Raw genomic sequence first — 23,665 nt, 5'->3', positions numbered from 1 at the left:
ACGTTTGTTTTGTGGTCAAAAGCAAGTGACAAGCATGCCATGGGAACTTAGAAGAACGTGAAATCTTTATGAAGCAGCGCCATCTACATTCTAGACTTAAGATTCCAGGATAGTAAATTCAATGACTTAAGGTGTGTATGTAATAAAATGTTTTTAGAGATTGAAACCGTATAAGCACGGAAAAAAAAGCGAAAAAAGAAGAATTATTTTTCCTTTTAATTATAACGCGTAATAGGAAGAATGTGTTTGTATTTTTAAAGCAAAGGGATTATTTAAGAAAGACAGTAAGTGTACATTAATTTCAACGACGTTTCAAATAGTCATTCGGCCTAGTGGTGTATAACAAAGGTACGATCTAATAATCCTGAGTTCGAGCCCGGGGGTATCAATGGAAAACTTTTTGTCTTTTTTTTTTGTTTTTCTCTATTGGTTTCTTCAACTATTACAAAATCAAAAATCTCTCTCCTTTACAAAAAATATGCATTATTATTTTTATAACAATAATGGATACTGTACTAAAAATACCGTGGCTAGTTACTAGATGGCGCTATCACAGGCGTTCCGAAAAAAAATAGAGTAGCCTATCTATTATTAATAATACACTGTAATCTTTGGTGACAAGTGTGTGTGAATTTGTGATAATTAATGAGTGAAGTGGATAAAATAAAAAATAAATTATTTTAAAGATTTCTATGAAATGATATTCTGCATTTCCGAAATTCATAACCAGAGTTGTTCGTTATTATAAAAAATAAATATCTGTTACTTTGAACGTGTAACAAATGGGTGGAAAGACAAAACAAAGTCAAAGAACTAAGAACAACGTCCGAGTAAGTATTGATGTAACACGAACAATTTAGAGGTTTTGTGGCTAAAAGTTAAGAAACTTGTAAACGTGGAATGTTTTCAGCGTACCTATTTAACTGATAAACCATTTATCTATTTAATGTTTCGGGCTATTGTAGTGAATAGTAGTACAACAATTAGCACCACTAAGTGAAGTTGGTGCAAAACAACACCTTTAATAATATAATTGAGAGCTGATCTCTGAACTAAATTAATAATATGTACAAAATAAGGCAAAGTTAGCGTGTTATAGTTTATGTAATTATATTATACTAGCGGACGCCTGCGAATCGTCCGCGTGGAATTTACTTTTCACAAATCACTTGGGATGGATTTTTTCGGGATAAAAAGTAGCCTATGTTTTAATCCAGAGTAAAATCTATTTCCATTCCTAATTTCAGACAATTTGGTTCAGTAGTTGCAACATTTAAGAGTAACAAACGTCCAAACATACATCCAAACATCCATACAAACTTTTGCGTTTCTAATTTAGTAGGATATACAGGTGCTCGGGAGTATTTCCCATAACTAGGGTTATATTCTTTATGGAAAATTAATTAAATATGTCCAAAGAACAACTAAAATGAACATTTTCCGAGTAAATAATATTTCTTTTGTAAATAGATCTTAAAATGTATATCACAAAGAAGCTAATTAGTGAAGTGCTTAGTACCAGTTTCAACTATCTTGTTGATATTGACAAAGTCAGATACAGGCATCCATACCACTATCAGAAAGTGCAAGGGCTTATTTCAGGTGAGTCCTGAAGTATTCAAGAAAATCACTGCACCACAGAGGTCGTTGCTCTCGTCAAAAATGTAGTCTAATACTGTCATCATCATCTTAACTTGTCATTAAATAATAAAAAAAATATTTTCATTTTACCTAAAGGTATGTGTTTCATGGATAGACAGAATTATTTAAATTACTTTGTATGAAACAAAAAAGTTTTTTTTAAGTTAAAAAGAAAAAAGTTACGCAGTTCGGCTCCTATAAGTGGACTCGTCAATGTTGAAACCAACCTTGAAGTTATGGGAAATACTCCCTAGCACCCTGTATATAATTTTGAAGTTTTAATTATAAACAAACTTATATTAGGAATACCTTATTTTAATGTTGGGGTCAAAAGGTTGAGGTTGTAGGACAACAAATAATAAATATACATTGGAGGAAAGTGATATAGTGGAAACCAGCCTTTTCACACTTTTCTACTATAGAACAACAAGAAATTTGAAAATAGTGCACTTCAATATAGTAGGCATTAATATTTTTAATGTTATACAGCATGTCACATATAATTTGAATACCTTCAAGGCTAGAGATAATAGGCATATGGAAGCATACTTCTGGTTATACCTCATAATTGTTTTCTATTAGACAAAATTGAGGTATTGATGAGCTCATCAAAAAATACATATTTGACTACTATGAGTGTATTATTGATATTAAAGAATGGTAACATCATTAATTTCCAGCCATCAAGCAGTGGACGCAGCGCAGAGCTAATACAGAATGCTACCAATGTGGAACAATATTTTGGGCTGGGCTCAGGGAAAGCACCAGTTCTCTTTCCTTCCTTGGCCGCAATCAATGTAGACCAAGGGCTTACACCCGAGTTTTCAGTGTGCTTTAAGAAGTTTACCAAGAAAGATCCTGTCACCAAAACTAAGGTAACTCACCTAATGTTTCTTTAATTTTCTTTAGAAATACACTGTAAATTCGATATTACGACACTAAAGGGATTGTAGATTTTATGGTGTTATAGAGAGTTGTTAAATGTAAAGAAGAAAAATGTATGAGTTAAAGCTTTTCCATCAATACACACTGATATTTTCATTAAATCGAGTGACATTACATGGAGTTTTCACTGTAATAATTGTAATCTACTTGCATTATTTTATTTACATGGAGCTGCTCCCACTGGGGAAGATTGCTTTTAACCGCCAAATTTACTTACAACACCTCTGCTCATAGTCTGTCGACTGATCGCACGAGGATAATAGAACAAAAAAAAAAACTTGCATTAATTGTAAATAAAAATTACCATATTCACAAACAGGACAGGACATAGGCCTTTTGCAGAGACTTTCAAACATCACAATACTGAGCTGTCTGATTAACATGTACTTTACTACTAAGGTACTACTTGAGCTACTTTTCAACTCGGAAAAATCCATGTTTCCTGTGGGATTTGTGAAAAAATGAATTCCACGCGGACGATGTCGCGTGGATCCGCTAGTGACTAAGGAAAATCTCACAGTTATAAAAACATTACATTATACTAAAGTCTCCCAAAAGTATCAAAAAGTAAATTGGGTGTTTCCAGGCATTGCAGGAATTGACAGAGCTGGTGAAGACAGGTAATGTGGAGGATGTAGAGGCGGCTCTACCCAGCTGGACGCACCACTACCAGTTCCTCTCTATTGACTCTGACCGAAGAGTCAGGGAGGCTACTCAGGTAAACTAGTAACTTGTTGTGTTTCACAACAAAATGTAAATGTACTTTGGTGTTAGAAGTCATACAATTGCAAATGTTCCAGATTAGTTGCTAACACCATTATAATAATTACCTTTTGTTATTAATGTAATCATTAAATTAATTTGTTTACCAGTAATTTTATTTACATAGAAATGACTATGCACCAAATAGCGTATCAATATCTGTTTTTATGTGATGGTACAAATAATAAGTAGCCCAAGATAGAGTTAAGTTTAATGTTAGTAATTTGAATCCTGTAGGCAAAGGATATCACGACATGAGAGAAAGACACATTGTCAACCAATAGCAGACAAAATTGTAGTTTAGCTCTTATTTTACTAACTTATTGAAATATTTATTCTATCAATAAATTGTATCCATTTACGTTGTCCCAGAAGTGGCAATGTGCCTTCAGAAGTTTTCAGTTCAAAGGGACGTTTGACATGTGCAGACGTGCCACGGCGCCGTGGTGGGCGCGTGCGGGCGCCGCGTGGCCCCGCAGCTGCGCCGCCTGCTGCCCGCGTGGCTGCTGGCGGCGCACGACGAGCACGCGCCTGCCGCCTCCGCCGCCAGAGCGCACTTGCAGGTCAGTGGCACCGTCGAGGTTGCAGGGAGCCCATGTATGAGGCCTATGTCCAGCAGTCGACGTCAATCAGCTGTTAACAATGAAGAAAAAATACTCTATTGGAATGGCAACAGGCCCATAGTTTGAAAAGCTGATTGACTTTGGGGTCCCATGGTGTTGGAATGGTATTGATAGACGAAAAATGGTTTTTATAAAGAAAACTAAAAAATATTCCGGGTATTTTTTCTAAATTTTAAACCCAATAGTTTTGGAGATAGTGTTGAATTGGTAAATGTTAACCAATTTTCTTAAATAACTAATGTACCTATATTTACGATTTTTTCATGCTCAGCTCTCAACAACGATGCCAAAGCAATAGACAAACAGATACTGGCTATGCTGAGTAATTCAAACCTGCATTGCTTTTAAAAAGTTGAATCTAGATGCTGAGGATAAAGAACCAGCTGTTATACATATACCACATATAACGCACGCCCAAGTGTAGTTTTGGAACAAATATTCTGTGACAGGTAGACATTCAAGCAATTCTTAGTTTTCGGTTTTCAATTTTCAGGTCAGCATTAAGTTACAAATAGTATTATTTAATGTATTATCTTTAAAAACTGCGTATTTTTTGTTACAGAGTACGTTTCCCGAGGGCAAGCTAGCTGAAGCACTGACCTTCTGCAAAGCTGAAATAGTCGCCGTGCTCAATGACAACCTCACAGGAAACGCTGAGCACACTAGAGGGAAAAGGTTTGATTCATTCTGTAGTGAATTTGCTGTTAGGTTACCCCTGGAGAGGCAACTGATCTCTATTGTCCTTGTACCTAAGTCTATGTATTGTGTCTGTCCCCTTCCAACTAAAATTCAATATCATACTTAATCATCATCATCATCATCATGTCAGCCAATAGACGTACGACTGCAAAATGGTTTAAAATAAAACAGAATAGAAGAAGAAGACGACAAGCAGCAGCAGTTGTCGCGCATGCTGGTCGGCACTCTGCACGCGCTGGCGCTGCTGCTGGCGCGGCTGCCGGCGGCGCACGGGCCGTGGCTGTGGGACGGCTGCGTGCACCCCTTGCTGCTGCACAACCACTTCTGGGGCCTGGCGAGGAGCCAGCAGCACATGCGGTGAGTCGCTCGCTCGCCAGAGGAACTGATCAGAAGACGGTGACGAGATGCAATTATTCTACTCTTTAAATTTAAGAAGTTGAGTATTCACGACGATCTATACAAGGATAATGTTGTTTGGTGTCGTCAGAGTCCGGAGCGCGTGGTACGAGGCAATGGCTCGCATCATCGAGCGCTTCTCGTCCCGCATCCCGCTGCCAGTGGGGCAGAAGGCGGCCAAGGCCCTGGTGGCGGAGCCGGAGCGGACCGCAGCCGTGGCCGCGCAGCGCTGGGCGGCGCTGCTAGTGCTCATGAAGAACGTTGAGGTACGCTGACATCGAATCCACTACAGGACGCAAGCCTATTTTAGATTTCCATACACTACCGTTCTGAGCCGCTCGAACTCAGTGACTTCCTGACACTCGCTTAATAGAGTCCATCGGCTCTTCGAACTATGTGCCCTGCCCATTGCCATTTCACCTTTGAGACTTATTACTAGAAGTAGTGTATCTCTTTGTGTATCTACTAGTGTATCTTCTAAGTGTTTGTAAACTAAGCCTAATTGAAATAAATTAGCTTTGACTTTGACTTCAGAGAAACGCCGAGCTATGAGACCTATTCTCATAACTGCCCACTGAGTGACAGAGAGGACTCAGAATTGAGAGTGTTTTGTACCGATCTGTCGGCTAACGATTACGTAGATCACAAAACACAAACAAGTACAAGTGTCTGTGCATACAAAGTGCTATTCTACCCATAAATAAGTAGTGCCTCGCCTACAGATTAGTTGTTTATGTTTATAAGAATCACGCCAAACCAAAACAAGAACAAATTAAAGTTTTGAAAAGAAATACAGATTTATTAGTATAATTACAGAAGCGCAGATGTAGGTGTAAACATTTAATGAAGCAACATGTGGAAGACAGTTTTAAAAAATTGAATTAATCGTACTTTCAGGAATGGCACACATGGCTGGAGAAGAAAGACCTACTTATAACGCGTCTCCTTGACCTCATAGAGAATGGTGAGTCATCTATATAGCCATTCATTAACTATTCCTCAAACTATGTACTGTAGCGGACTCAAGCAATGTAATTGAAAATCAAAAATTATTAATAATAGTTAGAGATATTTTGCGCTTTTGTGAAATGACACTTTAGATTTTGTAACTGTATTCTACTGTTATCTGTCGTTTATGAACTTGGAGAGAGCATGATGTACTCCCCTTCACTTACGTTATTTTTTGCAGCGACCACCGACATTGTGAGTCAAGAAGGTCGCTATTATAATAATAACGATCCTTTCTCAATGACAAACATAGACTTTGATTTCTAATGCTCAAAAGACTGACATAAATTTTAAAATCTTTTTCTTTTTCAATCTGAGCTGATTCTTGAAGTCCAAGTTTCTGCTCTTCGATAGAGTCTGCTTTATGTTATTGTAAGCACCACCATTTATCTTAAGTGGTGCTTACAATAACTGTATCAGATAGTATCATAACGGCGTCCTGTCGCAGGCGCATGGGGCGAGGCGCGCTTGCTGAGTGGCTTGCTGCTGCCGCTGCTGGCCAGCCTGCCGCTCGACCTGCTCACCAGGCAGTTCTACACCAAGCTCTTCGACGCCATGTTCACGGGGTAAGTAGATGTGCTGGCCAGCCTGCCCCTCGACCTGCTCACCAGGCAGTTCTACACCAAGCTCTTCGACGCTATGTTCACGGGGTAAGTAGATGTGCTGGCCAGCCTGCCCCTCGACCTGCTCACCAGGCAGTTCTACACCAAGCTCTTCGACGCCATGTTCACGGGGTAAGTAGATGTGCTGGCCAGCCTGCCCCTCGACCTGCTCACCAGGCAGTTCTACACCAAGCTCTTCGACGCCATGTTCACGGGGTAAGTAGATGTGCTGGCCAGCCTGCCCCTCGACCTGCTCACCAGGCAGTTCTACACCAAGCTCTTCGACGCCATGTTCACGGGGTAAGTAGATGTGCTGGCCAGCCTGCCGCTCGACAGTAATGTTAATGTTTGTAGGTTTAGTGTTCACAGTTCTGTACTCACAATGGCGGTGTTATTTTGTTCAAATGTCTACCGCAACTATTTAGAATACGCTCAGATATTGGGAACCTCATGAGTTAATTATGTACGATATTTTTTTTTATCATAATTAAGTAATATTGTCACATATGACTTACAACTAAAATTTTCACAGATTAGACAACAAAAATCTTCTAAAATCAAAAAGTGAAAGACAAACATGGTTGTGCAACATGTGCGAATGTTTGCGTCACTTGACGACGCAAAACCATGACTACGTAGTAGAAATGACAACTTACGTCCACCGGACGTGGCTCGAGAAAGTTCTAAACGTTGAGGATACCCAGACGAGACATAACATGGTCAGGCATTCTATGACACTGATGGCCTCTTTGGTCAAATACTGGCTCAGCAAGTCCAAACTTGAAAACAGTGACAAATGCGACCAGCTGACGAGGAACTTTTGGCAAAACATTTGTTCGACTATCCTGACGCAAATCGATAAATTGACAGTCGAAAAAGACGACATTATGCAATCAATAGAAACGCATGTGTTACTTTTCAAAACACTAAATACCTCGTTCTCACAGGACACCAAAAAGAAATTGAGCATTCAATTCGAGGATCTGAAGACAGAAAAGAATGAGGAACTATCTACAATTGACGCAAACGAGGAAACAACTACGGATGAAAGTGACGAGCAACTGAAGGAGCGATTTAGACACAACTTAAACGATTCAGTTGAAAGAACTTGTTGCAGTTACTTCGATTTCGCGCGCAATAAGGAAGTTTCTCAATCGGTGTTCCCGCTTTTGACGAATTTGTTGGTAGAATTCGACAGCAGAAAGTTGTTCGCGGCTCTCGCGAAACATTTCGGCGCCGAGCCGGTGTACGGGCTGTATGACGCCGTGCTCAGGCCGTGGCTGGCCGGAGACACCATGCGGTGCAAGGCGCTCGTGGACGTCATCTTTTTGGTCGTCAAATACTTCAATGAAGAGGAACAAGACAGCATGTTCAACTCCTTCCAGCAGGTGAGATTACTACTACTGAGTACTAACACTGTTGTAGCGGTCGACTACGGGACCGGACCTTCCTCCTGGCGATGGCGATGTGTTTAGGGAATATGTTATAATTTATAAAATCCGCTCCTGTTACGCAAATGGAATGCCTAAATATTTTTGGAATTGAATAATTTTAATGATCACTGATCTTTCATTTCGAGTTTGACCACTGTGTTGTTTTCGTGTCATGTTAGAAACCATTTTGTGGTATACTTTTTTACAATTACAAAACATTATTTTAGTTTCCACCATCGGTAGTGGAATGGTGTATACAAGTGACTCTGTCCCCCCCGCACCGCCGCTCGCCCGCGGGCAGGCGCTGGTTGCGCGGGCCGGTGGTGGCGGCGACCGTGCTGGCGCTGTGCAGGCGCGAGGAGGACGAGCGGGCGGCCGGCCTGCTGCTGCGCTGTCTGGCTCACGACGATGCCGGCGGTGAGCACTCGTCTGTCATTATAATTCATAGTTCGATTTATTTGTTTTGGTAAAATATCGCTGCAAAGTTGCCTGCCCATTGCTATTTTACAACATATATTACGGGCAGTGTGATAGGAGCTGTTTGATCTCGTTCCGCCGTCATCATTTTATCATATCATGTTAGACATCGCCGCGATCTGCAGCGCTACGTAGTCGATGTCCCTTAGACGTGTAGTGCGAATTCCCATGTATTTCAATGAAATGAATGTTTTTTCTTTCCAAAAATTCATTACTAAAGGACAGGAACACAGCGATGCTGCTCAGCGGCATAAATAGTAATGCGGTAGTATTTGACAAAAAAAAGTTTTTTGTCAAATACTACCGCATTTCCTTCCTTTATTGACTTATTGGTGAGCCCTCTTTAGGTTGACTTTGATAGTCTTGGAAAGTATTAGCTTGCATTAAGAAATGAATAGTTTTAAAACGCTTTCACTTGGGTGAACGCCCAGTGAAGGCGGTGGTGGTGTGTAAAAAGAAGGTAAAGTGAAGGTGGGAGGGAGAGTCGGAGTTCTTCCCCCCTGGACTACTGACCTGTACTGATTCCTCCAGAGCTGCTGGTGAGCGAGGCCGCAGTGGAGGGCGTGGCGAGCGCGGTGTGCGCGCGGCTGGAGGCGGCGCAAGCGGCGGACGCGCTCGGCTCGCGGCTCGCCGAGCTGGCGGCGCGGGCGGCGGGCGCGCTCGGCTCGCGGCTCGCCGAGCTGGCGGCGCGGGCGGCGGGCGCGCTGGGCGGCTCGGCGAGCGACTCGGCGCACGCGCACGCTGCGCTCATGCTGCACGCCGTGTTCCGATTCCGGCTGAGGATGGCCGTGAGTGTACTCCTTACGTGTTTTCGAATGAGCACCTCACTGTCTCTCACACATCGATATTATCACGTCACATTCCTGTAATTGGATAAGGATAAGAACCTGGGGTAAGAGTCTGAAATATGCCAATTTTAATTAGTCCGTCGAAGTGGATTTGTCGCTTGCTTGCCAAACAAACAGGCACAGACAAATTCGCTTGACACAAACCATAATGGCGGACAGTATTTTCTGACACTAATCTTGAACTTGACCCGTACCTCCAGCGGCTGGACGCTGCGGATGCGGCGGAGGCGGCGCGCGCGTGCGGCCAGTGGCGCGCCGCGCTGCCCGCGCTGCCCGCGCCGCGCCGCGCCGAGCTGGCGACGCAGGCGCTGCTCGACCTGCAGCGACACGTGTTCTGCGAGTGAGTGACGCCCTCTCGCAACTGTTGTAGTACACTGGCTGGCGAGACCAACGTGAAGTTATATTTTTCACAAATCACGCGAGAACCAAAGATGTTTTCAGGATCAAAAGTGACACTCAATAACCTTCCCTATCTTCGAGTGAAAATCCCATTAAACTCAATTCAATCGTATCAACGATACCTCAGACAAACAGAGATATATTTAAAAACATTACATTTAAAAAAAAGTTTAATTGTCTTTTAGTATCGTGTAAACCCATCCGTCCAACTTTCAAATCATAGACACTTAAAATTTATTTAAATTTAATGTATTTTGTATATACATATATTATTATCAGTCAATCATCTGTCATCGCCACTGGGAAACATATTTTCGTCTTGCTTATTCGCACGCTTCAAAAATTTGAGCTAAAGTCTAATTCAAAGTGAAACGAGCATTGGAGTTACTTTTGGAATTTCTTCTTGTCTTTTGAACTAGGAAGATATATTTTCCATTGCTTTAACCATTATAACTTTATGAAAAAGTTTTATACTTTTAGCCTGGAAGAGTTGGACGTGCGCCGCATAGAGGCCGCCGCGTCGCTGTGTCCGCACATCTTCGGTGCGCCGGCGCTCACCGCCGACAGCGGCGCCGTCGGGCCGCTCAGCCGGCAGCTGCTGGCGCTGGTGGACGCGGTGCAGCCCGACACGCCCGTCGAGCTGTTCGCGCTCAGGTCCGACTGCATACACGGGAACATCGTGCTCACTTTCCAGAGGAAAAACGAATTCTGCAAAATAATCAGTTCTACGTGCGAGAAAACCCACCAAGAGCTGTCGAAACACGACCTCAATGTTTACGTGTACAAGACCCTGTTTCGTGCATATTTCTTGCGTAAAATGACGCAAAATGTTTCAGACGGAAGTCATGCGCACGACGCTCGGTGCGACGTTCTGCTGAACGATTCTCACTTTAAAGAACAATTTTGTACGCTTTTGTACGAGTATGCAGTCATTAGAACACTTTTCGACTATTATGCGTTTGTAAGTATAATTTGGTTTTGAGTTATATCTTCAGAATTAATTAATTGTAAGAAATTGTAGACGGATATCACGTCAGGTGAAATGCTTATTATAGTGTTAATGATTATATTAATAATAAAAAAGCTTGGTGTTAAACTGTAATATACGACTGTGTGCTTAGTTTTAAAAAAGGTGGTAAGCAAAAAAATCCTTGGCTGAGTTTGTTGTGGGCTCTTCTCGAACCAAGGCGCGTTTGGAACCCTCGTAACTTTAATTTCAAGTTTTCGACTATTATTACCACCATTAGATCAAATTAAATTATGACATACTAACTTTCCTAGCTTTAGAAAAACCAATAGCTTGCTCAATATTTTAATAATCGGTTGACTCACTTATAGTTTTTTAATTTTTTATTTGGCAGTGGCCACACTATGAAACCATTGTGCAAACAAAACAACAATTGGACGCTTTATTAAACGATATCCTAAATGATATAACAATTGAAACGAAAGATGCTATATATTCCTGTCTGACGACATCACTCACCAAAGAGGGATTTTACTGGCCGTTTGCCAGAAAATTGTTTGACATTAAATTCGATGAAGTAACTTCAAAAGTCAAAGACGAACTCAGTAAAGAGCCGGAAACTTCGAATGCATCTCCGGAAAATTCTGAAATGGAGCCAAATAACGAACTGGACTATACATTGGATGACGAAGACGATGCTTGCGAAAACTTGGAAAATACTCCTGTCGAATCTACGTCAGCCGAAAAACATACTGAACCTACTTTTGAACAGCATTTAGAAGCTAAATTAAAATCTTTTAAATCTGATTCGAAATCAAATAAAAAATCAGCCAAAGGAAATAAATCTGTGCTCGACGTGTCCGACACTGTGTTCGACGGCACCACTAAATATGCAGATGAGGTGCAGTGGGAGCAAGTGATTGGTTTACCAACTTTTCAAGAGGTCATCACGAACAATGCGTACTATCTTAACTTGCAGGTGAGCACTATCATACTCATAATGAGTATTTAACTATTTCTTATTTATTGCAGCTGAATCAATTTTTGGTGTCACATTACTACATCCTAATCACAAATGCGACAACAACCGTTAAAAACTTTCTTAGAAATGATTCGTGGATGGATTACAATTAATAATTATGTTTTTGCTTTGAATGGGGTCATTCCCCATCCGCTAGACTGTTGTCGTACATATCCCTTCAGTCTTTTTGACTAATTAAAAGGGAAAGGGTATATTGGTCATATTTAAGACAGCAAATATTCTTTTTAGACCACACGACTGAAATAAAACTTCTGTTGCTCTCCTGTTCAACGTCCGAACATTGTGACGCCTTTTATAGTGTCGGACTTGCTTTCCTTCACAAGCTCCTCCTAAATAGTTCACAGAGTAAACGGATTCGGCGCCGGGCTGACTTGTGCAGTTTAGCAGTGTGCACTACAGATTAAAAGCGCTTAAAACTTTTTGATTACAATTTTCGTAACGCAACTTTTACACATGCTTGACTTGAGTATGTTGGTACTCCTCAAAACGAGCGTGCGTCGAGAAGGTTTACTTTAAAAAGCCATTCTGTCACAATTGCAGGCGGAAGCGCGATACTCCTCGGACGAGTCCCTGCGGTTCCTCGCCCGCAGCAGGGTGACGTTGCGCAGCATGCTCGTCGTGCTGCTGCGGAACGGCGACGCCTTGCTGCGCGAGCTGGCGAGGCAGGGCTGGGAGCCGAGCCGCCCCAGGGCTTTCATCAGCTACTACGTCAACCACACCGACAGGAAGAGCTTCATGCTGTGTGGCAGGTGACGTCACTCCCCGGCTGTAGGCCTACACGTGTATGTAATTCGTGAGCAGAAAGACAATTATTGTTGACCAATAGCGGCGGCGTTGAAAATATGGGTCTCTTTCGTCTCGAGATACGCCACATCGGCGCGTGCTGCGCCTGCTGGAATGAAGTTTGAACTTTTCTCTCTCGTCGAAGGTGCTAGTCATATTGAAAGGTGCATCAGGAATGAAAAGTATTTTTCACTACTCTTGCTCAAAAACACTGTCATATTACCACTCCACAGCGGGGCTAAACAAGCATTTTAGCCTCTAGGGGCTAAAGTAATTTTGTTTTTTAATTCTTGTCTTTTACGAGTACTAGCCTACTATAAAAAAAAAAAAAAAAAACTTTAAATTGGAATGAAATGCAGCGTTCTTGTCTGTGGAATGCGTTTACTTTTTTATTTAATTTTTATTGAGTTGCAAATAGAGTGCGATTTAAAGACATGGGAAATCCTTTACGGTGTTTACCTTTGCCTTTTTCTCACGTGAAAAAAAAAAGTCAAGTCAAGTCACTCAAGTCAAAGTCGAGACGCATTTACTTAAATACTTACCTACGAAAAATTTAATAAGTGGAGAAAACAACAACGAATGGATTCACTTACAAAAGGAGTTTTTTAAACTATTAATCTCCCACGTTTACCTTCATAGTCATTATTCAGCTTCACAGTAGTCGGAAATTATGTTACTGGGTAAAAGCATCTCCCTTAATATCAAAACTGTAGACTTTGTACATTTAATTTTCAATTAAAATAAATCATTGAATATTATACTAAACAATTTTATTTTCTCGCAATCGTAGTGAAAAGCAGAGTGTAACACGTGGGGCTAAACCCATTATAGACTCGGTTTCTATTTAGGCGGCCCTCGCCTTACGTCTCGGGCCCTAAAAATACCTCGTATATAATGGGTCTTTTTAGCCCCTTGTATAACAATCTACTATATTGTTATCGTCAGGTCCCTGGTGGGCGCGCCGTGGGAGCACGCGATGAGCACGGCGGCGCTGCTGGACTACCTGGGCGAGCTGGTGGCGCGCGAGGGGCCCGCGCTCGACTCCATGTACTGGGACTTCGTCAACATCGTGCTGAGCTCGCTCATGGACTCGCTGGCGCAGACGGCGTCGCGCTGGGAGTGCACCAACGTGAGTCACACGACACACACGAGGGTTCCCGAGTAACGTGTATGTTTGGTTTAACGCGCTAATCTCAGGAGCTACTGGTTCGAATTGGAAAATTCTTATTGTGTTTAATAGTCCATTTATCGAGGAAGGTTATGGGCTTGTATAACATCACGCTATGAACAATAGCGGAGCACCAAAGAAAAATGTGGCGAAAAGGGAAAGAAAATATTTACTGTGGCAGATACGCAAAAAGTATGTGTGACGGAATTGTTCCCCTTGAATTTTCTAAGAAGCGAAGATGAAAAGAAAGACATGGACTTGCCACAGGATGTCTGTCTTTTAATGTTAACTCACAATTTTTTTTTTATGGTAATGGTAAAATATTCATTGTCATAAATATTACATTTCGTACAAAATTGCCCTTGACATAATTTGTTTTTACTGAATATTTTAGAATATATCATGGTTTTAAAATAACTAAGGTGGCAACACTGCTGCGCGCCGCCACCGGCCTGCTGGCGCGCGTGGAGGCCTGCCTGCGGGCGCTGCGCGGCCGGCCGGCCTGCGCGGAGCTGCTGCAGGAGTGGGACGACATCTTCTACCCCGAGATCAACAAGCACCTGCTCAAGCTGCTGCTGCTCGTGCTGCGTGAGTGCACACACTTGCAGATGCGTTAGACAAACTCGCACCAACGTGCATGGCGCGAACGTCACTTTGCTGACAATTTAGTCGTCACGGCAGACGAAGACCTGCACAATTCTCGATGACCTCAGAACAGTATCATATCAGATGAGCCCACAAATGAACGACAACGTGGGAAAGACATATGTAACGCCCACACATCGCTCCACAAAGTTATGGTTGGGAAATCAGTACTCGAAATTAAAAACGAACACAATTTCGAGGATACAGTCTAGTTAGGAACCGACGAATCTAACGCGTTCGTGTATTCGTGAGAAAAACTTCTCACATTGAAAAATTCTTTAGTGAAATATATCCTTTCCTTAAAGATCTTCGAACATTGCATGTCAGTGATGGCTTATGGATCTATAACGTGATTAACTGTAAGTCTTGTAGAAAGCGTTGCGTCTCCTAACGGCAGATATAGCGAGCGAGCTCGGAGTATCTGTGTGATTGATTCAGACGTGAAGACATCAGCAGAAAAATCGTAGTTACTTACGTCAGCCATTTCGTATATATGTGTTTCTGATAAATAAAGCACTGGAGCAAATGGGTTGCAAGGTCCCGCTGGCATTAAGCCGTTGCGCAGGCGGTCATGCCTTTTGCAAGAACTTTCAAACATGTTTGTCTGTTTCTCTCTTTCTTCTCTCTTCTTGTGTCTTTCCCCTTGCATTCTCACCATTCTTCTGGTAAGATGACTTTCATCTCTCCGCATGACATGTCCACACCAAGCTAACCAGCGTACGAATTTCATTTGCATGTATTCTTTTATCAATCCCTTTCACTGCCCAACTTACGGACCCATACAACACAAGTCTAACAGTGGTAATACTTTCCCCTTAAGTTCGAGTCGATATGTGTAGTATGATGATGAATCAAATGAAAGTCAGTTTCAAGTTGACGCGTCCCCGCCAGGGTCCACCGCCGCGCCGGTGACGGCCAGCAGCGCGGCCAGCCTCGGCAGCCTGGTGCGCGCCGCGACGCTGATGCGCTGGCACGCGGCGCACGCCGGCCGGCCGCTGGCGCGCTGCGCGGCGGACGCAGCCGGCGCGCTGGCCGGCGTGCGCCACCCCGCCTACAAGTACCTCGCCTTCCGCACGCTGCAGCTGCTGGCGCACGAGCTGCTGCAGGCGGACGGTACGTCTCCCCCGCAGCTGTTGCGACTCTCTGGCGCAGTTGGTACTACTTCTCGAGTCTGGTGTGGTGGGCATCAGTAGTTACTACTCCACCTGGCGATTTAGCGCTCTGGTGTGCCGTGCAGATGCCGTTAGAGGTAGGTATGGGTTCCAAGTTAGCCTGCATGCATTATCATCAGGTGAGATCGCAGTCAAAGGCTAACTTGTCATTGAATAAAAAGAACAACTCCACTACTATATTATGATAAAAGGTGAAAAATTTAAAAACAGAGGAAGGGCCGTGACCACAGAAATCATAATAACGAAACACTAGAGTTAGTTTATTGATTGCAGAGACAAAATTCAAGATTCATGTGTTGTCTGTTTTGTATGTCTAGTAAATGATGTGATTTACCGATAAAAGTAACCGATTTTTTATTATTTATTATTATTGTTGTTATTTTTGATATTTCTAATTCGTCATGATTTCTGTGTATTTCATGTACCAAATATCTATACGCTAAGTAAGTATGCGTAAATAATTGGCTACTTATCAGAAAAGTGTTTAAAATTTACATAGTCTGATTTTATATCATCTTGTATTCGAAAAGATATAGAAAAACAAAATATTTTTTATCTATAAACTTGAAATTGTTGCAATAACGTGACGAGCTGTGACGTCACATTTTAATAAGTGGTTTATTAAAATGTGACGTCACAGCTTGAAATTCATCAAAATATCTGTCGTCTTTAATAAGAATTCATCTTTTCAGTAATTCCCTGAACATCTTACATACGTTTAGATGGATACAATCGTTTCAGTCGCAGCGTTACAAGTAACAAACATGTGAACATCCATCGATCCATACAAACTTTCGCATTTGTGATATTAGTAGGAAGATTAATGCAATAACATAATATGTCGTACAATTATTATTAACAATTTTAATCGGTACTAATGGAAGCGATCGTGAGCATACCACTAGTCTTGTTATGCTAGTCACATTATTTTTCGTTTGATATTTCTACCTGTCAAATTTCTACCTGCAAAGAAGAAAGGGATTATAGAATTGCCCTGTAGCACTTTTAGCATAAAAGTAATATGAAAAATTGTTGAAAATAAATGATAATTATTATTATGAAAACACTTGTCGCCGTCTCTCCGTAATACTATCAGCTGGAAGTGGAATGACTACGCGGTGTGAGTCAAGACTCGAGCATTTCAGCTTTTCACAACTACGTATACTATTAGCTTAATAGTTGGTAATAATTACATAACACCATTTTTATCTAGCACTTTTTTCACAAATTGTAGAGAGCTCTTTTGAGAATTAGTGAACTCTGAATTACATTTGCGGCGACAAGGTCACTCGTACACAACATTTCTAGTGTTTTGTTATTAAGATATCTGAGGCTATGACAAATCGCTCTGCGCACATGACAGACTGCGCCATGTGGAAGTCGATGTTTAAAACTCACTCGCAATAAATGCTCTCTATTAATCGCACCAGGATCATATAACTCGGCTAAGTGTATTAGTTACCGCTGTCGGTTTTTCTCGGTAGTATCTGCCTTGGTAACCTGTGACAGTCACTAGTCTCGGTTCACTACAGCACTCGTTCCGCAGCGGAGGCGCTGAACAAGTGGGCGGCGGCGGACGACGAGCGGCGGCCGCGGCCCGCGCTGTGCTGCGCGCTGCTGGGCAACGCCTTGGACGAGCTGCAGCAGCTGGCGGACGCTGCGCTCGCCGACGTCACGTGAGCGTACTCTACACACTCGTCATCTACTCTCTAATCATCGAATCAATTATCAAATCAAATCTGTAATTGTGTGAGGCCAGTTTTCATGTAATCTACGTCAGATCCTAGGCAGGTGATCCTTTGATTAATGGTGTCCACAATCTTACATATTTCATACACCTTGCCACTAATTATCTCGTCTCGACATTTGTTTATTTTTTCTTTCTTCATTTTAATTTGGATGGCAGGGCCGCCGGACGAGACCCGAGGTTTGGGCTCGTTCGCCGGCGTCCAGATACTCGCGACATGTTCGTCTGGCATGCTTAGCTCGAGTGACGGAGTTCTTGGCATCTAATACACTGGGTTGGGCCTTTCTTCCCCTTCAAGCTCTGCAAAACTTCTCTATTTATACCGGCTACAAGAGAGAAGCTTGTCTAAACATCGAATGCGAACAAGTAATTCCACGAATTCGTCGATAAATAATAAGTATTTTGTAAACAACTCTTTAGGTATTTAACTTCGCGGAGCAACTGTGGACCATATTATGAACCTAATAATAATTAGGTCCTCGTAACAATATTTATTGAAAGTATAGTAATCATTGTGTCGGTCGGCAGGCTGGGTGAGAGCGTGTGCGAGCTGGTGCCCTTCTCCGACAGCCACAGCGCCACGCTGGGCTACATGCTGCTGGCGGCCGCCGCGCTGGGCCAGAGCTCGCTGGCGCGCGGCGACCTGCGCCAGGTCGTCGCCGAGCGCTTCAGGTGACGCACGCAGACAGTGTCCGAGGACAGCTTTCCTTATGTACAGCGGCATATTATATAAATTAGCATATTGGAACAATGATTGTGCGCGTGCAGGGAGCGCAAGTACGCGGACGGGCTGGTGTGGTGCGCGCTGCGCCTGCTGCCCGCCGACGTGGCCGCCTACGCGTTTAAGGGCGGCGCGCCGCTCGGCGCCGAGCGGCTGCAGTGCTTCCACCGGCTGCCGGCGCTGGACGTGCTCGGTGAGTGGCGCTCGCCGGGCGCGGGGTGCGTGCGGCGTGCGGTGACGTGAGCCTGTCCGCAGAGCGCGTGCACGGCGGCGTGGTGGGCGCGCTGGCGTGCTACGTGCTGACGGAGACGCTGCGCGGGCCGGGCGCGGCGGGCGCGCGCGGTTGGTGCGGCGTGGCGCCGGCGCTGGCGGAGAGCGGGCTGCGCCGCTTGGTCGCCGCCGCCGTGACGCCCGAGCTGGTGCGCGCGCAGCTTCGCCAGCTACAGGACCACGCCCACAAGCTGCAGGACGCAAGGGTGAGCACACACACACACGCACAAACACATGCGCGCGCACGCACTGTTGTATTACATAAATGAATAAATTAAACTTAAAAGAAAGAAAAACAACACTTTAGACTTCAAGAATCCGTTGCGATGCAGCTACGCCTGAAGCTCATGGATAGCGCTTTGTTTTTTATTTTTAACCGACTTCACAAAAAGAAGTGGTACTAAATTATCTCCGAATTTCTCAGAAACAGGAAACGTATATACGTTCCGTACTAAAGATCATTCGAGAAAACTGATTACGTGCTTTTTAAGGTTTTTTAAATCAACCTTGTAGGTTTTTGTCGCCATTTATACCTTTATTTTCCGTGTCGCAGATAACGGTGCTGCGGAACCGCGCGGAGGTGCGCTGCGTGCTGGCCACGGACGGCGCCGAGCTGGAGCTGTCTCTGGCGCTGGCGGCCGACCACCCGCTCACGCCGCCCGCCGTCAGCACGCCGCCCAAGACGCCGCCCTTCGTCAACAACAGCCTCAACATCTTCCTCGCGTCGCAGGTTGTTTTCCAAAAGACTCGAGTCTTTTAGCTCTTTTTTTAAGACTCTTATTTTTTAGGCCACTAGCCTAAAGACTAAATAGCTCTTTAGCCTCGAGTCTAAATCTATTTTAGAGTTTTCAGAGTTTCAAACCCAAATATAAGACTAGCTTTTTTTAAAAAAAGCTTGCGTGTTTTTACAAAGGCTAAAAGCCGAAAGGGCTCTGAGCCCTCGAGCCTCGATCCTATATGAGAGCTTATCTGTTTTTTTATTCTAAAGAAATTTTTTTGCACATGTTTAGTATGGAATATATGGTTAGGTGTGTGACGTCATTCTAAATCATTTATAAACTCCTACAAATGAAAGGGCTTGCTGAGACTAATTCGAAAAATAATGTGACGTTACTCTTATGATGATGAACATTAAAGTTAACTTTTTGTTTTCGCCATTCTTGCAATGCCTAGATATCAATTTTGAACGAAATCGGTGCAGGAATAAGAAATTTCAAAATGGCAGCTTAATTAATTTTTACTTCAGAAACTGTTTTTGCCATTCATGCAATGCACAAATGTCAATTTTGAACGAAATCGGTGCAGGAATAAGAAATTTCATGATGGCGGCTTCTTTTTGTTTGCGTTGCAGAACGGTTCGGTGCTGGCAGCGCTGGAGATGTGGACAAAGGTGGTGAAGTCGCGCCTGCAGAGCTCGCCGCGCTGTTACGTGTGCTACAGCCGCCTGCACGTCGGCAACTGGAGCCTGCCCAAGACCAAGTGCCAGCAGTGCCGCAACAAGTTCCACTCCACCTGCTTGGTGCGTACACTCCGCCCTACAGCCGCCTGCACGCCGGCACCTGGAGCCTGCCCAAGACCAAGTGCCAGCAGTGCCGCAACAAGTTCCACTCCACCTGCTTGGTGCGTACACTCCGCCCTACAGCCGCCTGCACGCCGGCACCTGGAGCCTGCCCAAGACCAAGTGCCAGCAGTGCCGCAACAAGTTCCACTCCACCTGCTTGGTGCGTACACTCCGCCCTACAGCCGCCTGCACGCCGGCACCTGGAGCCTGCCCAAGACCAAGTGCCAGCAGTGCCGCAACAAGTTCCACTCCACCTGCTTGGTGCGTACACTCCGCCCTACAGCCGCCTGCACGCCGGCACCTGGAGCCTGCCCAAGACCAAGTGCCAGCAGTGCCGCAACAAGTTCCACTCCACCTGCTTGGTGCGTACACTCCGCCCTACAGCCGCCTGCACGCCGGCACCTGGAGCCTGCCCAAGACCAAGTGCCAGCAGTGCCGCAACAAGTTCCACTCCACCTGCTTGGTGCGTACACTCCGCCCTACAGCCGCCTGCACGCCGGCACCTGGAGCCTGCCCAAGACCAAGTGCCAGCAGTGCCGCAACAAGTTCCACTCCACCTGCTTGGTGCGTACACTCCGCCCTACAGCCGCCTGCACGCCGGCACCTGGAGCCTGCCCAAGACCAAGTGCCAGCAGTGCCGCAACAAGTTCCACTCCACCTGCTTGGTGCGTACACTCCGCCCTACAGCCGCCTGCACGCCGGCACCTGGAGCCTGCCCAAGACCAAGTGCCAGCAGTGCCGCAACAAGTTCCACTCCACCTGCTTGGTGCGTACACTCCGCCCTACAGCCGCCTGCACGCCGGCACCTGGAGCCTGCCCAAGACCAAGTGCCAGCAGTGCCGCAAGAAGTTCCACTCCACCTGCTTGGTGCGTACACTCCGCCCTACAGCCGCCTGCACGCCGGCACCTGGAGCCTGCCCAAAACCAAGTGCCAGCAGTGCCGCAACAAGTTCCACTCCACCTGCTTGGTGCGTACACTCCGCCCTACAGCCGCCTGCACGCCGGCACCTGGAGCCTGCCCAAGACCAAGTGCCAGCAGTGCCGCAACAAGTTCCACTCCACCTGCTTGGTGCGTACACTCCGCCCTACAGCCGCCTGCACGCCGGCACCTGGAGCCTGCCCAAGGCCAAGTGCCAGCAGTGCCGCAACAAGTTCCACTCCACCTGCTTGGTGCGTACACTCCGCCCTACAGCCGCCTGCACGCCGGCACCTGGAGCCTGCCCAAGACCAAGTGCCAGCAGTGCCGCAACAAGTTCCACTCCACCTGCTTGGTGCGTACACTCCGCCCTACAGCCGCCTGCACGCCGGCACCTGGAGCCTGCCCAAGGCCAAGTGCCAGCAGTGCGGCGAAAGCCATATTATATAATTTCATGTTAAGGTATAGTGTGTAGGAGAGATACAAGACAAGTTTCAGCTTGTCTCAAATATCTACCCAAAAATGTCGACCAGCTCTGGGAATAGATTGTCGTACAGTCGTGCTCCTACCCGCTCTCAACAGTCTTTACGGTCATTATTATAATATGTCGCAAAAATTTTTAGACAAAAACTGGTGTTGTCGTTTTCAGCGCAAGTGGTTCCAAACCAGCCGCTCGCACAAGTGCCCCATGTGTCGCGCCGACTTCGGGTGACCGCGCGCGCCGGCGTGCTCGTTGCCAGTTGCCACGGACATTGCGTGTGGAGCTCTTTGTACCCATTAGTAAGTCTCAGGATACATCTATACCTACCAACTGTCAAGCACGAACCTTATAAATAACTTGTATATTGTTTGTAAATTAAAGAGCTTTGAACCCAAATGTATGTTGTTTTATCTATATAAATAAAAATGTATCTTCGTAATGTACGCCCTTAATTTTCGAACGACTGCACCAAACTGGATGATTCTTGTTAGGACAAGGTTTGTCTAATACAAAAATTACAAAAAAAAATGTTTGATATTTAAAAAAGGGGTAGGGTTGGGTAGGGGTAGAGTAGGGGTAGGGTAGGGGTAGGGTGAAGTAGCCGGAAGAAGTGCTCATAAGTCAAAAGGAAGCTTGGCCGGGTACGCTACTTTTTAATATTTCTTTCTGGTGATAGAGTTAAAAAAATGCTGTATTTATGAACTAACTCTTTGAAAAAGTTGTATTTGTTTTTCAATAAAAAACAATACACAACCTGACGACAATTTTAGTATAAAAATTTACACATGTAACGATCTAATTAGTCAACATTGCTCTTGTCCTAATATTCATAAAGTATCTTCGACTAAATTAGATATTTATATATAATTAGGTATCATTATCGACCAAAATCTATCATGGTATCCCCAAATTGAATTAGTTGCCAATAGAGTAAGAAAATTAACTTATGAAATTATATGTAGTTTTAGCCCAATCGGTAATATCCTATTGTATTTCTTTGTGGGGAGGCTCTGCAAAAACGCGATTTATTGAGGTAGAAAGAGCTCAGCGCTATTTATTAAAAATTATACATTTTAAATCTTATCGACATCCTACTGACCTTCTGTATCTATGTAGCAATGTGTTAACAGTAAGACAACTATATATATTAAGTTCCATTTTAAAACTTCATAAGTCTCTTCGCTTTGATCAGTCCATTATAAATAAAAGAACTCAAAGTGCAGCATTCCCTATGGTCATGTCTAAAACTGTATTTGCAGCGACCCAATATAAAAAGCAATCTTGTATGTTATACAATAAAATAAATAAACAGTTAAATGTATATCCACTAAATTTGTATGATTGTAGAAATAGGGTAAGTGAATTTTTGAAAGGGCTTGACTATGATCAAAGCCAAGATCTCCTAAAGATTGTTAAATAAATTAAAATAAAACAAGGGGAAGGAATGCCACACATTCACACACACACACGCAAACACACACACACACTCTCCCACACAACTACACGCACGCACTCACACACACTTATGTACCTACTCCATTTTCAATTCATGTCTTTTGATGTGTTTTTTTCCTTATAACTTATAATAATATATTAATTACTAGCGAGAGCGAGACCTTCTGACACAGGTTTTCACTTAAAAGAAGGTCTCAGCCCTACTACGTAATGTAATGTTTATAAAACGAACAAAATTCATTTTCATTTTCATTTTTCATCGTCTGTCAAGATACATCGTGACTAAAAATACCTTATGAATGTCAATAATTTTTAAATCAGATTAACATATTCCTGGCAGCTGTCGACGCATTAGCACTTATTTCCCTGGGGAATACGTATTAGTGCTTACATATACACATGAAGATAATAAGGTCGAGCCCCATTAGCGCGTTGCGGTCCGCCGCTACATCGCTGCGTCGATTTTTATTTGAAATGAACTCATTACAGCGTGGCGTCATCGCAGCGACGTTACAACAGAGCATGACGGACAGTGTTGTTTCCATCAATTTTTTCTGACTGGTTGCGTTTGTCGTCCTCTTTCGCTGCGACGTCGTACGTCATCGCAGGTGTAGCATACAATGCGTTGAATCGTTGTGACGACGAAACGCAACGCAGTAATAAAGCATCTTCCTTTAAAGGAATCCTATATCTAATGTTAGATAAATAAAAAGCATTTTTAAGTTATTTTATATTACATGATATAAATGGTAATAGTACCTAATGCTAGAAGTAAAAGATGTGGGTAACACACCAAGAATTCGTTTACGGGCCTCGGGTGATATATTAACTGTATTATTTGTTTCGTATCAATGTCCGGAATCCATCTTGAGAGAAGCACTCATCTTTCCTTGCCGGATGTCAG

General features: G+C 43.8%; 1 protein-coding gene across 3 annotated transcripts; it reads left to right on the top strand.

The window, feature by feature from the left end:
- The first annotated feature begins 605 nt into the window (after window positions 1-605).
- On the top strand, window positions 606-21,702 carry LOC112051906 (E3 ubiquitin-protein ligase listerin). 3 transcript variants are annotated; one of them, XM_052884593.1, is made up of 26 exons: window positions 608-830; window positions 2,322-2,516; window positions 3,173-3,304; window positions 3,777-3,911; window positions 4,534-4,646; window positions 4,842-5,027; window positions 5,158-5,332; window positions 5,964-6,030; window positions 6,523-6,640; window positions 7,209-8,064; window positions 8,337-8,526; window positions 9,118-9,374; window positions 9,635-9,774; window positions 10,314-10,794; window positions 11,195-11,779; window positions 12,383-12,591; window positions 13,571-13,754; window positions 14,216-14,381; window positions 15,330-15,551; window positions 17,157-17,286; window positions 17,886-18,029; window positions 18,126-18,271; window positions 18,334-18,554; window positions 18,902-19,078; window positions 19,700-19,867; window positions 21,475-21,702. In XM_052884593.1, exons 1-26 carry the CDS (start codon window positions 783-785, stop codon window positions 21,535-21,537), a joined length of 5,508 nt encoding a protein of 1,835 aa, XP_052740553.1. In that variant the 5' UTR covers window positions 608-782; the 3' UTR covers window positions 21,538-21,702. The 3 variants fall into 3 exon arrangements, with proteins under 3 accessions (XP_052740555.1, XP_052740553.1, XP_052740554.1); XM_052884594.1 differs by lacking the exon at window positions 15,330-15,551; XM_052884595.1 differs by lacking the exons at window positions 18,126-18,271; window positions 18,334-18,554; window positions 18,902-19,078; window positions 19,700-19,867; window positions 21,475-21,702 and having other exon boundaries at window positions 606-830; window positions 15,330-15,406; window positions 15,472-15,551; window positions 17,886-18,028.
- Window positions 21,703-23,665: the final 1,963 nt, after the last annotated feature.

The sequence above is a fragment of the Bicyclus anynana genome, chromosome 12 (genome assembly GCF_947172395.1).
Source record: "Bicyclus anynana chromosome 12, ilBicAnyn1.1, whole genome shotgun sequence".
NCBI lineage: Eukaryota > Metazoa > Arthropoda > Insecta > Lepidoptera > Nymphalidae > Bicyclus > Bicyclus anynana.
Note: the sequence above shows the minus strand (reverse complement) of the source record. Positions and strands in the feature narration are given on the sequence as shown.

Bases quoted from the DNA above. Each gene is read 5' to 3' on its own strand.
- LOC112051906 (XM_052884593.1), top strand. From the start codon at position 783: ATGGGTGGAAAGACAAAACAAAGTCAAAGAACTAAGAACAACGTCCGA. The intron at 3,305-3,776 runs GTAAACTAGTAA...TGACATGTGCAG, and splicing joins GAGTCAGGGAGGCTACTCAG to ACGTGCCACGGCGCCGTGGT. The intron at 9,375-9,634 runs GTGAGTGTACTC...CCGTACCTCCAG, and splicing joins GATTCCGGCTGAGGATGGCC to CGGCTGGACGCTGCGGATGC.